The 13757-nt window shown below is 34.7% G+C and overlaps 1 protein-coding gene across 43 annotated transcripts in view; it reads left to right on the top strand.

The window, feature by feature from the left end:
- LOC110994581 (twitchin) overlaps positions 1 to 10617 on the top strand; it is a 107414-nt gene extending 96797 nt beyond the window's left edge. For 42 of the 43 annotated variants that reach the window (XM_045632150.1, XM_045632190.1, XM_045632188.1 and 39 more), the window contains 21 exons: positions 275 to 440; positions 546 to 706; positions 945 to 1103; positions 1981 to 2188; positions 2504 to 2690; positions 3043 to 3197; positions 3443 to 3595; positions 3699 to 3828; positions 4242 to 4341; positions 4752 to 4917; positions 5456 to 5580; positions 5769 to 5964; positions 6208 to 6377; positions 6978 to 7096; positions 7259 to 7406; positions 7752 to 7918; positions 8206 to 8344; positions 8528 to 8636; positions 8930 to 9066; positions 9497 to 9666; positions 9913 to 10617. In XM_045632150.1, the coding sequence (XP_045488106.1) occupies positions 275 to 440; positions 546 to 706; positions 945 to 1103; positions 1981 to 2188; positions 2504 to 2690; positions 3043 to 3197; positions 3443 to 3595; positions 3699 to 3828; positions 4242 to 4341; positions 4752 to 4917; positions 5456 to 5580; positions 5769 to 5964; positions 6208 to 6377; positions 6978 to 7096; positions 7259 to 7406; positions 7752 to 7918; positions 8206 to 8344; positions 8528 to 8636; positions 8930 to 9066; positions 9497 to 9666; positions 9913 to 10119 (3272 nt within the window). In that variant the 3' untranslated portion in view covers positions 10120 to 10617. Of the gene's footprint in view, positions 1 to 274; positions 441 to 545; positions 707 to 944; positions 1104 to 1435; positions 1556 to 1980; positions 2189 to 2503; positions 2691 to 3042; positions 3198 to 3442; positions 3596 to 3698; positions 3829 to 4241; positions 4342 to 4751; positions 4918 to 5455; positions 5581 to 5768; positions 5965 to 6207; positions 6378 to 6977; positions 7097 to 7258; positions 7407 to 7751; positions 7919 to 8205; positions 8345 to 8527; positions 8637 to 8929; positions 9067 to 9496; positions 9667 to 9912 lie in introns of those variants that run through there. The other variant, XM_045632187.1, reaches the window with a different exon arrangement.
- The last annotated feature ends 3140 nt before the right edge of the window (positions 10618 to 13757 follow it).

Here is a 13757-nt window from a genome sequence, read left to right as displayed (position 1 = left end):
ATTCTATTCAAGAAGTTTACTGTGCTGTAGAAACAAACACAGTGGACACAGTTTTCATATGAAGGAACTATTTCTACGAATATTATAGTTTTTGACCTAAGAGTGTTGCTATCATAATGATATTGTCAAAAATATTTTTAGAAAGTATAAGAAATTTTTAAAAAACATAGATTGGAAATACCGCTGAAATTATGTTACGTTTATAAAATAATAAAAATGTATATAACGAGTTCTACTTTTAATCGTAAAAGTATACAAAAATTAATGTTTTTAGATCGTCCGGACCCACCTCGCTTCCCAGCGGTAGACAACATTGGCGTGGATTCACTAGCTTTGAGCTGGCGTGCTCCACTATGGGACGGCGGATCGGATATCACCAACTACTTGGTTGAGAAACGAGAACACCCTATGTCTAGCTGGATTAGGGTTGGCAACACCAGGTATTTTACATATATAGGCTTTTTTGTATTTACTACATTATTTACATGTAAACATATACCATACGAGTTCTAAATATGGAGCTTATTGAAAAATATTAATTTCAGGTTTACAACGATGGCAGTAACAGGTCTTGCGTCTGGCAAACAATACGAGTTCCGCGTATACGCCGAGAACATCTACGGACGTTCGGAGCCAAGCGAACCCACGTCCCTAGTACAAACTAAGTCTATTATTAAGAAGGAGTTCAAGAAGAAGGAATATCCTGGTAAATCAAAACTTTCAAGAAATAATTTTTTTTAGTTTAGGTATACAATAAAATGTAACTTGAAATCGACTTTGAAGAAGTTTTAGTTTTTTGGCCTTAAAGAATTAATGGATAAATAACTAATTAATAAACGTAATAAATAATGATTTAAATAAATACTAATCAAAAACTTTATTTTCTAGATGAATTTTTGGTATAATTAAAATTAAATATTTTCGTTTCCATAATCATTTTACAGTGGACGAAACCGGCAAACGTATACGAACGAACGCAGACCACGGCCCAGTGAAGGATTACGACAGCTATGTATTCGATATTTACAGCAAATACGTGCCGCAACCAGTCGAGATTCAAACTTGCTCCGTTTACGACAAATACGACATCTTAGAGGAGATTGGTAAGTACTTAACATTTGTAGCTACCCTACGAAAATATTTTTCGAACTACCCTTAAAAATTACTCTCGAAAATGATATATAATAATTAATTTGTTATTTTATTAACGGGCATTTATAACGGAAAATATAGATACAGTATTACTGATTATTAATTGAAGTTTGCATAGAGCAGTTACTTGCTTTTATGTAGGTAGACCAAAAAAATAGATTTAGTTACGCATGTCAAGTAGAATTTAACTCACGAAGTTGCTTGAGAAATTTAGTTAACACAAACTAACCCGAGTAGTTGAACTTGAACCCTAAGTCCATGTAAATAATGTCGAATTTCGCAGGTGACTTCGTGAGAACATCTAAACGGAAACGTACCAGAGGTCTGTTTGTGAATAGATCGATGTAGTTGCTCTATCTATTTGCATCTATCTCTCACGCATTTTAATTTATTTATAGGTGTATCTCCCTTACTTAAAATGCGTTTTATTTGACGAAACCCTTTGATCTTTAAATTATACGGCATTAATTAAGGGGGACATATGTATAACGCAATATAATAAATTCAAATTATAAGCGATATATTAGAATATTTTATCAGCTTTAATAATTTTTCATTATAGTAGTATAACGGTTTGAACTATATATTTATATATGTGTCAATATAATAGCTATATTATAATTTAGTATGTCAAAATCACAACTAAAAATTGCACATTTTTTATTTATACCATATTTTCTAGCGTTAAACATAAACGACTTTATAATGTAATCATAAAATTATATATTTTGAAATAACTTTAAAAACACATGCCTTATATTCTAATAAATGAATTAATTTATAAAGTACATTAAAACTAGATGCCTAAGGTTTAATGTAATGTTGTAGGCACAGGTGCATTCGGCGTGGTACATAGATGTCGCGAGAGAGCCACCGGAAATATATTTGCGGCTAAATTCATTCCCGTCACCGGCGCTATGGAGAAGGAATTGATTAAGAAGGAAATAGACATTATGAACCAGCTGCACCATAGGAAATTGATCAACCTTCATGATGCATTTGAAGATGATGACGAGATGGTGCTGATATTTGAATTGTGAGTATTTTGTTTTATTAAAAAGGGTTTTGCTAAGAAAATATAGATATGAACCTGATTTAGTAGGTTTGTGTGTGTGTGACCCGCTCTAATGCGTATTGGCCGCACCTATATTGCCGCGCCATCGTGTGTTAGGTTTTTATTTTCGTTACGGAAATTCTTAATTGCGTTGCTGCGCTCAAACCCTGTGATACAATCTATGCAATAGCTTTATTTATTTATTATTTATATTATTAAGTATTCCTACAGGTACTCATTAAACAAAATCAAATATAAAAATAAAGCACTGCTTAAAACAATATAATTAATTTGCAGCTTGTCCGGTGGTGAGTTATTCGAGCGAATAACCGAACCCGGCTATAACATGAGCGAAGCCGAGGCAGCGCACTATATGAGACAAGTCTGTGAAGGAGTCAAACATATGCACGAACAAAACATTATTCATCTGGATCTGAAACCTGAGAACGTCATGTGTCAGACCAGAACTGGTACTGACGTTAAGGTAAATCTCACACTTACTAAAAACATACTTAATTTTTGATACAATATTGTTTAGGGTCTTCAGACATTTCAGTTTTGAGTTTATTTGCAACATTTGTTTTAAATAAACCAAAAACATTTTTTAAATAATATCTTTATATAAATTAATAATATAATCACTCTTTGTGATTGGATTTCACTCTAAGAATATATTTTTTTTATTTAACATTGCTGAAGGCAAACAACGCTGTCTTCAAAGAAGCCTAACTAAACATTGTGTGTGCCTTTGGCGCGGTAGTCATGAAATCTCCCATGTTGATGAAGCCACAGGAACCTTCAATACCTTAAAACCGATTTATTAATCACATTTTCAGATCATCGACTTTGGCCTGGCCACGAAATTAGATCCCAATGAAGTGGTCAAGATATCGACTGGCACTGCTGAGTTCGCAGCCCCAGAGATCGTGGAGCGAGAACCGGTTGGCTTCTACACTGACATGTGGGCCGTTGGAGTTTTGGCCTACGTCTTGTGAGTTACCAAATATACTTCTTGTCAAATTAACAAAGACTTAAAAAAATTCGGTCAAGGAGGAGTGCAACCACAGAAAACACGTGATAGCAATGTAACTTAAATTCAAATGTGTGCAAATATCACTTTACATTACAAGATTACCTAAATTTGGCTTTCAAACATATTATGATATATAAAAAATTATTTAAAATAGATTTAGATAGACAAAAGTTTTATTTGTACGTAACAATTTTACTCTTCAGATTGTCTGGACTCTCGCCATTCGCGGGTAACAACGACATCGAGACCCTGAAGAACGTGAAGGCCTGCGACTGGGAGTTCGACGAGGAAGCTTTCCAGCACGTATCTGATGATGCCAAGGACTTCATCAGGCGGCTGCTGGTTAAGAACAAGGAGTAAGTTTTGTTTAGATTATAAAAGATGTTCAACAACGTGGAAAATAAATATATCTTCCAAATGATCACAGGCACTTCTGCTTACGTAAATATTGAATTCCAGAAAACGTCTGACAGCCCATGAGTGCCTCATGCACAAGTGGTTGGCGGGTGACGCATCCGCTTCTAGGACCGCTACTATCGCCGCCAGACGCTACGAGGCTATGCGGGACAGGCTTCGTAGGAGATACGAGGTGGGTGAAACCGAATTGAAATAGTATTTATTGTAATATTGCAAAACTTAACCCTAAACTAGCTGCTGTGCTCTCTGGCGGATTGACCAGCGCTGTGGAACACTCTACTCCTCAGCATAATGCTGAGTCAGGGTCAATTACAACCACAGCACACACGCATTACATACTTAAAACTTTCCTTGTTCTTAATAAAAGTTCTATCATATTTTTTTTCTTTGATTGTTATTTTGTGTATGTTTGTTTATATGTGTTTATCTACGTTATCCGGAAAAAAATGGATTTTTGAGTATTCTGGCAATACTCCCTTGAGCGCTGTCAAAACTTGGACTAATTAAGAGATTTGAAGAACTTAATAACCAGTAATTTTATTAATAACTGTAATATTTGTAAACTTACTAATGAATTCCTTTCAGAACTGGTCATCATTCGTCCTGCCGATCGGAAGGATCAGCGAATATAGTTCTCTGCGTAAACTTCTTATTGAGAAATGGAAGATCTACGATGGACAATTCGGTGAGTAAAAGCCTGAAGAAAACAATCTTTTAAATTTAGTTGAGAGGCAGTACTCTTCACACTTTGATTTCATCATAACGCGTTAAGCTATTACAATTTTACACTCATTTAATAAATAAGAGCAATGTTGGCCTAGTATCTTCAGTTGACACCAATTGGTTGAGGTACCAATGGACTTTCTATGTACACATTTAAGATTAGCTCGAAGGAATCGGGAAGAAAGCAGCTTACCTTAGACCCAAAAAGTCGACAGCGTGTGGGAGGCAGGGGAGGATCATCTACCTACTTGCCTATTAGATTGACATATGATAATGAAAAGAAACAGAAATCTTGGACCCAGGCCTAAAAAGGTTGTCTAGCCTCTGGATTTTCTGTTTTATTAAATAATTTATAATTAATAAAATGAACAGATCGTCGGCAAGCGGCGCCACGGTTCGTGATAAAGCCCCAATCAGCCTTCTGCTACGAGGGTCAATCCGTGAAGCTGTACTGCCGTATCATCGCCTGCGCCGCCCCAACCGTCACCTGGAGCCACAACAACAGGGAGCTCCGCCAATCCGTCAAGTACATGAAGAGGTATAACTCCCCCTAAATCACTTATTATATCAGCATTATTATAGGGTAGTTTGTTTTTAATACATACATAACATACATTTGGTTTGGTAATGTTTATGAAAAGTGTTGGTTATGCAAATAAAAATAAAACGTGTGTAACAAGATAGAAATCTTTTCAAAAAATGTATTCTACGTTTGAAAAAACAACACTTACAATAAATAGGTATTTAATACATCTTTATAATCATATCGTATTATTTACTTAAAGTTTTTAAATCACAAATACTAAAATATTGACTATAGCTAACTTGAGGGGATTTTTTGTGACTTTTCCCTAACGCGCCAAAATCTATGACTTCAATAAATAAACAAAATCATAATTATTCATGTCAGCACTATATGACATACAAAATCTCATTAAATAGAAAAATACTGCGTTAACCAGCTCTTGTCTTTTTAAAATTACAGACCCGTTTAAATTCGCCGATAATTCTATTGTCTTTTACTTGACATTTAAACGTTCTTAGTTGTATGAAATATAAATGTTTTTAACCCTCAGATACGCGGGAGACGACTACTACTTCATAATAAACCGTGCCAAGTTGGAAGACCGCGGCGAGTACATCATCCGAGCGGAGAACCACTACGGCTTCAGAGAGGAAGTTGTCTTCTTAAACGTACAACGTGAGTACTTCTCTGAATTGTGAACTATGTGATAATTATTAACGTTTTTCATAAGTTTTCGAGTTTAATATTCCTATTTACACTTCCTTGCATTACATAAAAGAAAAAAAACAATTGAACATAATTTAATGAAACGCAACTGGCATTATATAGGACTATCGAGTACTTACTATTCTTTTATATTCCAGCGGTACCTAAAGTACAGAGACAGCATGTGCCAGAAGCTCCTCGTCGCCGCGAGCCCACCCCGTACACCTTCTGGCAAGAAAGCAGCGAGACCGCTCCATCCTTCACCTTCCAGTTGAGGCCCAGGGTCATGCAGGCCAGGGACACTTGCAAGCTGCTATGCTGCTTGAGTGGAAAACCACCTCCAACTGTCAAATGGTTAGTGTCATGATTAACTGTTGAGTAAAACGAAATGTTTTACGACTAGATAAAGGCCGGCAACTCACTCGCGTGTGTGGCCATGGGTGGCGGTGTCACTTAAAAGGGGAGCCTTCTGCTCGTTTGCCCCCTGTTCAATTAAAAAAACCTATAAACATTAAAGTAGGAAAGAAGGAAAGAAGAAGAAGAAGGAAAGTATTTAAAACAAATGAATGGGACTAATCAATCGTTTACTTCGCCCAGGTACAAGGACAAACGCGAGCTATCGAAGTACGACTACGCGATGTCGAACTCCGACGGCGTGGTGACGATGGAGATTATCGACTGCCAGCCCGGGGACAGCGGGAAGTACTCGTGCGTCGCCACCAACGTGCACGGCACGGACGAGACTTCATGCGTCGTTATTGTCGAGGGTCAGTACTTAGAATCTTTTTCTACACTTTTATTATAATATATAAACTCAAAAAAAATTTGAGCTGTCACGGGACGCCTGGCAGATGTGAAACATCGACATTATTTTGAAAATGTAATATGCAGAAAAGAACAGATTGTGATAGAAACTAAATATGTCATAATGTTAAAATCAAATATTACGATTGTTTTTCAGATAACGATGACTATTTGTTGAATAAACATTACTTTCATTAAATATTTTTAGTGTGAAATTTACTACTGCATTTAGACTGTATATCATATAGCGTGGCGATGCGTCGCCACGGCATGCGTCGCCACGCCAGAAATCGGTTTTACGTGCGGCTATAGATGTTTCACATCAAAAACAAATTACTATAATATTTTCTTAGATGTTATCTTGAGTTCTCCCGGCAAACAAAATGTTTTGTTGAAGATTAATTTTACATTGCCTGTTATTCTTTTAGTTGAATATTCTTTATCTAAATTATTGTTAATGTCTCATCAGCTGAATTTCATACAATTTTCTAAGAAGAATCTCGTGCTCTTCTCTATACATTAAATTTTGTTTTCGATTTTTCATATGTTTTGGCCATTTGCAGGTGAAGTAGTGAGCGAGGAACAAGCGGCCTTAGCCCACAACTTGCTGCATTCAGGCGAGAGACGATACATCGAGAAACACCTTAAGCCTGCGCCTGTGCCGATCATTACTAAGACTAAGGTACAGACTTAATTAAATGTCCAGTTTTTTCAAAAAAGGAATTCACTCTTTTTATTAAACAAATTGTTTACTCTATTTTTATAAGCTTAGTTTACTTTCCATCAAAAAACATATCGTTCATAGCTTTAAAAGTTTAAAATGACATTGATTGTTTGTATCCAGGTGACAATTGACCCCCCAAGCAAATCCACAACGATGAGGCCCAAATATTCACCACAGAGCTCGGTAGAGGCCAGCAAGAAGAAATATGGCTCCAAACTTGACTCGGATTCTGCGTCTCGGTCGAGAAGTGCCACAAAGGAATTAATATGTGAGTGAACAAAATTATAGTTTCTCTTTATTTACGCAAATTGTCAATTATAAAAAGGGCTTCAGAATCCTTAATCAGCTGCATTTTGTGTATCTGTGATATTGCTATTATATTCTGTCAGGCGTTTAAAAATAATTTCGATAAAAACAGCGTATATTATATATGAATGAATACGTACGTACGTACGTGTAAACGTTTTTTTTTAATTTCGATAACGATAAATTCATAAATTTTAATAATAACAATTTGGAATAATATCATAAATAAAATGAACTTGTGGACAACATTTTTGACTTAATAATATCTAAGTGTATTTGTGACGTATCTAAATGTTGAATACCTCAGTGCCAGCGGCCGACGCGAGCATGTGCGCGCCATCGTTCGCGCGCGCTCTGCCGGACGCGTGGGCGGCGAGGGACGGCGCGCCCTTGCTGCTTTCCTGCTCGGTGCGGGGAGACCCCGACCCTCGAGTGGAGTGGTTCAAGAATGGGCAGCCGTTGCACTCCTCTGAGGTGAGTAGATGAGAACAGAATTCACAAAAAAATCGTCCGAGATATGTTGGAGTTGTACATTTGGCGCATACGTTGCGCTTGCGTTGGCCACTTTTCTGTCTCTTAGTTAAATAGCAGAAATTAATAATAATGTAATTGTTTTGGAAATTTCATTTATGTAACAAACGCACATTGTATTAAGCAAATAAAAAAAAATTAAACGGTCCTCTTATGAACTATTTGAAATATTTGACGAGTGATATTATTCTAAAGAAAATACAAAATTTATTGATTATTTGTTTTTGCAGGTTGTTGACCTTAAATACAAGAACGGCGTAGCGTCGTTGGCCATCAATGAAGTGTTCCCAGAAGATGAGGGTGTGTACTCTCTGAAGGCAATCAACAGTCAGGGAGAAGTTGAGACCAAATGCAGCGTCAGTGTTAAAGGTAAGTTCAATTGGAACATAATTTTTCTCTAATTTCTTAATTTTAAACTTAACTATTTTCAGCAGCCTGGAAACTTAAGATTTAATATTCCTTTAAAATTTAAAGTATATCTTAAGAAAACATATAACAGTAGATATGTAGCTTCCACAAATCTATATTTTAATGACAAAGTGTGTATCACAGCATCAGACGGAGGTGCCAGCGCGAAGTTGGGCGACAAACCTCCGAGGATAGTGGATCATGCCATCTCGCAGATCGTCAACGATGGAGATGCTGTCACATTGTCATGCAGGTGAGACGGATATAAAAAAGAATTGGTTTCTTTAAGTATGTGTTCCTTTTCAGTTTTAATGCCATGATTGAAATTTTTTTTATATGAAAAAGTGATACCAACTTCCATGGATACTCAATGCCAGAGCTAGTGAGTTGCAGGCTTTTACATGTTAATTAAAAGACTTGGGAACGTCAGAAATAAACGAATGCTTCTAAATTCACATTTATTGCACCGAAGACCGGGAACAATTCATTTAATTGCCCCGAAGACCGGGAACAATTCATTTATTTCAAATCTAAACGTGTCATCAGAATAACGGGTGCCGATCGTTTCGACGTCGTCTGGCTGCACAACAACAAGGAGATTAAGCCTTCGAAGGACTTCCAGTACTCCAGCGAAGCCTCCATTCACAAACTACACATCGCTGAGATATTCCCAGAAGACGCTGGTCAGTAGTTTTTTTTTAAGTAAAAGGGACATTGGAACAAAGTCTCCTAACTAACTCTAGTATACTGTTACAATATATTTGACTTTCTATTAATTAGCTACTAAGCAATTTTAATAAAGGCTTTCATAAGAATGTACGAAGATATTACGTTCTAACGAAAAAAATATTAGAAGATTAAAGATGATGATTTTTTTATAAATTTGCCAGAATTTATTTATTATACATATTTCAAAACATTTAATATTTTTTAAAATATTATATATTAAAAGAACATTGACAGGGAAGTGTTAGAGTTATTTTTATTCCCAACTAAGTATTTTGATGTCAAAACAAATGAGGCGCAATTTTTTATCTAAAACATTGTTCTAATATATTACGAGTAAGATAAATTAATTTAAGATAAGCTAATTAATTTTTTTAATAAATACAGGTGTATACACATGCGAGGCCTTCAATGATGCGGGTGAATCATTCTCGTCGTGTACGTTAGTCGTTCGTGTTTCGGGCGAAGAGATCACTACGCCCCAATACACCAGCTTCCCTAACTCCACGACTACAGTTAGCGCTGAGCCGGCTGCCTTCATAGCTGAGTTGGAGAAGGTATCTAAACATAATATTTAAGTTATAATGCTTATTAATAATGTATCAAATGTTATTGCCAGTAATCGTAGGTTTTCTATAAAAATGTAAGAATAATCATTTTTTAGAGTAAAATTAGATGGCGCATTTAAAGCAAAAAACCCGTTTCAAGGAAAACTTCTAAGCATTGGTATTCTACTACAGATAAACTAAGTATAATTAATATAAATATATGAATTATTTTTTTAATATTAAATTATGTTACAGCCACCTCTCCAACTCCAATGGTTGAAGGACGGCAAACCCATCGACGAAACATCAACCCGCTACAGATTCACAATGGAAGGCAACTCCAAGTACCGCTTTGAGATCGCCTCCACCTCGAGCGACGACAGCGGCCAGTACCAAGCGCGCGCCGTCGGCTCCAAGGGCGACTCCTTCGCGGCTTTCTACCTTAACGTAGTCGACAACTAAACGACACTGACTGACATATAACATTTAAAGTAGCGGCCCCGGCATGGCACCCTGCGCGACCCCATGAAACTCTAAAAAAAAACGCTATTTATTCGAACTTTTCATACGATTTTTTATACTATACGGAGTCTTCGAAACTCGTTTAAATATATTATAATTAATTTTAAAAATATTTATTACTATTTATTAAGTAATTTAAGTGTTACCCTATCGAATGCCTACGAGAAGCTTGGAACGTTTCGCTCTAGTCATTAAATGTTTATTTATTGTCCTCTAACATGCAGCTTCTGGAGATTTAAGCTTGAAATTAATATGCGAAGATTAGAATCGAACCGACGACCCTTTGTCCAGTATTCCGTTCGCCACCACGGAGTAAGTTCAAATGGTCGCCAGTGAATCGCAATCTTTATTTTTTACATAACATGTAATATTAAATTGTAAATAAATAAATTTATATCATGTGACCGCAATTTATAAATAAATATGTATACTTAAAAATATAATTGTCTTTAATTTTTTTATATACCGTACCCATAAATGTAGAATTAATATTGAGTTATAAAATCGTGCACATTGAATGATTGTTTATTTATTTATTTATCTATTTGCTCATCAGCATTCCTTCAACTCATTACGTTTTTTTATACAAAAAAGCCAAAAACGGAATACACATTCAAATTTTAAACAGTTTAGAATATTTCCTAATCATACAAAAAAAAACAAAAAAATATATATTTATAATAAATTGTAATTTATATTATTATCTATTTGCTGGTTATTTGTTATAATCTAAAGGTACGTGACAGAGTTACATAATAAAAATAGTTTGTATTTGACGGAGGAATTTGAAAAAGTTGGGTTTGCCTTGTATTGTATCAAGACGGGCCTCTACCTCTATCTAATGATCTAGATCAGCAATGTTGGCCTATTCACTTGTGGCTTCGGCGTGCGACTCTCATCCCTGATGTCGTAGGTTTGATTCCCGGCTGTGATCAATGGATATTCTATGTACGTTTCAACATTCGCTCGAACGCTGACGGAAAACATCGTGACCTTGCCTTAGACACCAAAACTCGACGGCGTGTCAAGCACAGATCTCCTATTTGCCCATAGATTGAAATATCGTGAAAAATCTAAGGCCTAAATCTAAAAAGGTTGTAGCGCTACTGATTTTATTATATCTTAGATTTATAAAAAAAAAACTTAACTCTAAAGTATGTTAAATCATAGCATATTATTAAAAATAAAAATCAAATTGTATAAAATGCAATAAAATCTATTTCGATTAACAAATTAAAATTAAACACTTAGCGATACAAGTTGACCGAAGCAATAACACTAGTAAAATTAATAGGCCATAAAACAGTAGCTCGGACTCCAGGATACAAGCAGTAAAGTGTTCGGAACGCCATTAAGAGGGAGAAATTAAAAAACTAAACGTATACAAAAAAGCTTTGTAAAGCGTGCCTACGGTTGGGTGATACGGGTTCCGTATTTAATACTTTATCTAATTTGAGTCTAAATTAAAATAGTCGGTCAGTTGTAGTGATCAGTTGTAGTAGTATGAAGGATTGTAGATAGATAGATTACTAAATTATTAACATTTCTTCTAAAAAATTCAGATCAATCCCAATACCCATCATTTAGTTACTAGTATTTAAAACACCATCCACATTCATGCAAGTTCATACACCTCAAAACGATACAAAGATAGCGAAAGACAAATCGAAAGATCAGAAATCAAGAAATGCATAGCATTTCACGAATAACGTCTTATGTGGTATGCCAGAGATGGGAGAAAGAAGACCGTCGAATAAAAAGATGGGATGACAATCTGCCGGAAGTATGGTGAAGATCAGCTCGTGAAGGAGACGAATGGAAACTAAAAAACAACAAGGAGAGGTTGTTGGAAGACAACCCTACCAACCGACAGCTGATATAATTAAATAAATAAAAATAAGTTAAAATTTATTATTGTAAACATTATATGGGAGAATAATACATTGTTATTATTAATTATGTAAATGTATGTATTTGGTTAGGGAATAAAGGCTTTTATTATTATCAAACTAAGTAAATAAGTTTAAAATCTCTAATAGCTTTTTATTCAGATACCCTTTAACATATTTATATATATTTTCTCTTAATAACTTAATAATTTCGCGATCAGGAAATTGAAAACAACATAATTCTTGATCTTGGCAAAACGACAGTATATTTTATTTCGAATCATGACTAACATAACGTTTCTTACGAACAATAAAGAACCCCAACTTATTTCAAGAACAAAAAGTATCACATCTCATTCCATATTTCAATATTTATCACAAGATCGCTCTTTTCGTACAAAACTCGAAAAGGGTATGCTCGTTTTTTTTTCTCCAGTCAGTTCGGTTTCTTATTATAAATGAATGCGTTCACTCGAATACATTTTTTAAAAATCATCCGTTTTTGAATTTAACTCGATTCTTTAATTCTGGTTAGCGTTAACATTGCGTGGATATGACTTTATTATATTGTTTTAGAATATTAATAACAATAATTTAAATATAACAATTACATCTTAAAAGTAAAAATTATTGTATTGGTGAGATTTTGCTTAGGTTGCTTTGTTTTATTTTAATTGAAAAGTAGGTGTTTAGCCTGACAAGCGCCAATCTTCGCTTCACAACTCGCCGGCAATTGCCTTACGATATAGTAAAATTATTTACATATACATAATCTGTAATTATAAAGAAAAAAGTACAAATTTGTAACCACAATTGAAGAAATATATTGTATAAGCCTTCAGCCGGCGGTATTTTGCTCTCTCGTTTGCTTAGTTACAAACCCATTAATTTCCAAAATTTCTGTAATCACGACCTAAGCAACTTTTTCAGGATTTCTAGAATGGAATTTGTATAATATAATAAATACAGTAAAGAAGGCTAAAATTGTGTTATGCTACACAATAATGACTTATATTTAAATGATCCTTATCCTTTGAATCGGGAACCATACAACGTTGCGGTGTTTATTTCTGTATTACAATTAAATATATCCCTAAAGAAGAAGAAAAAGTATACAAGGAATTTTTTATTAAAAATATTGGTGATTTAAAGTAAATGGGACGCATCCACACTACTCTAAAGCCGTTAAGAGGTTATCCTTCATCGTAATAAACTTTTTCCTTCAACAGGATCGTTTTTAATCTTGGCTTTTATCATATTTTTGTAATTCAGCCTTTCTTTGTTCTAGATAAAAGAATTTATCTTTTTAAACCATCCGGCACCAAACGGATTTAAAGTATTAATAATAAATTCGATAATATGTTAGCTTTTCATTTATTTATTTGCATAATGTGATCACCAGGTGATGACCGATTCAATTCATTATAATTTATTTATTTAAACGTACCTTTATTTATAAGTAATCATAACAATCAAATATACAGTATTTTCAATTGTCCTGACCTACACTATCTACCAGGAGTAACTCAACTCCAAAGGGACAAATCAAATGAAATCAAAATGTCGTTATTCATATAGGTAAACAAGTACACTTATGAACGTCAAAAAAATTAAAAATAATTGTGAATTTACATTTACTGCCAGTTCTTAAATCAAGTGCGTAGAACGGAAGAGAAGAACTGGAAATAA

The sequence above is a fragment of the Pieris rapae genome, chromosome 18 (assembly GCF_905147795.1).
Source record: "Pieris rapae chromosome 18, ilPieRapa1.1, whole genome shotgun sequence".
Classification (NCBI taxonomy): Eukaryota; Metazoa; Arthropoda; class Insecta; order Lepidoptera; family Pieridae; genus Pieris; species Pieris rapae.
Note: the sequence above shows the minus strand (reverse complement) of the source record. Positions and strands in the feature narration are given on the sequence as shown.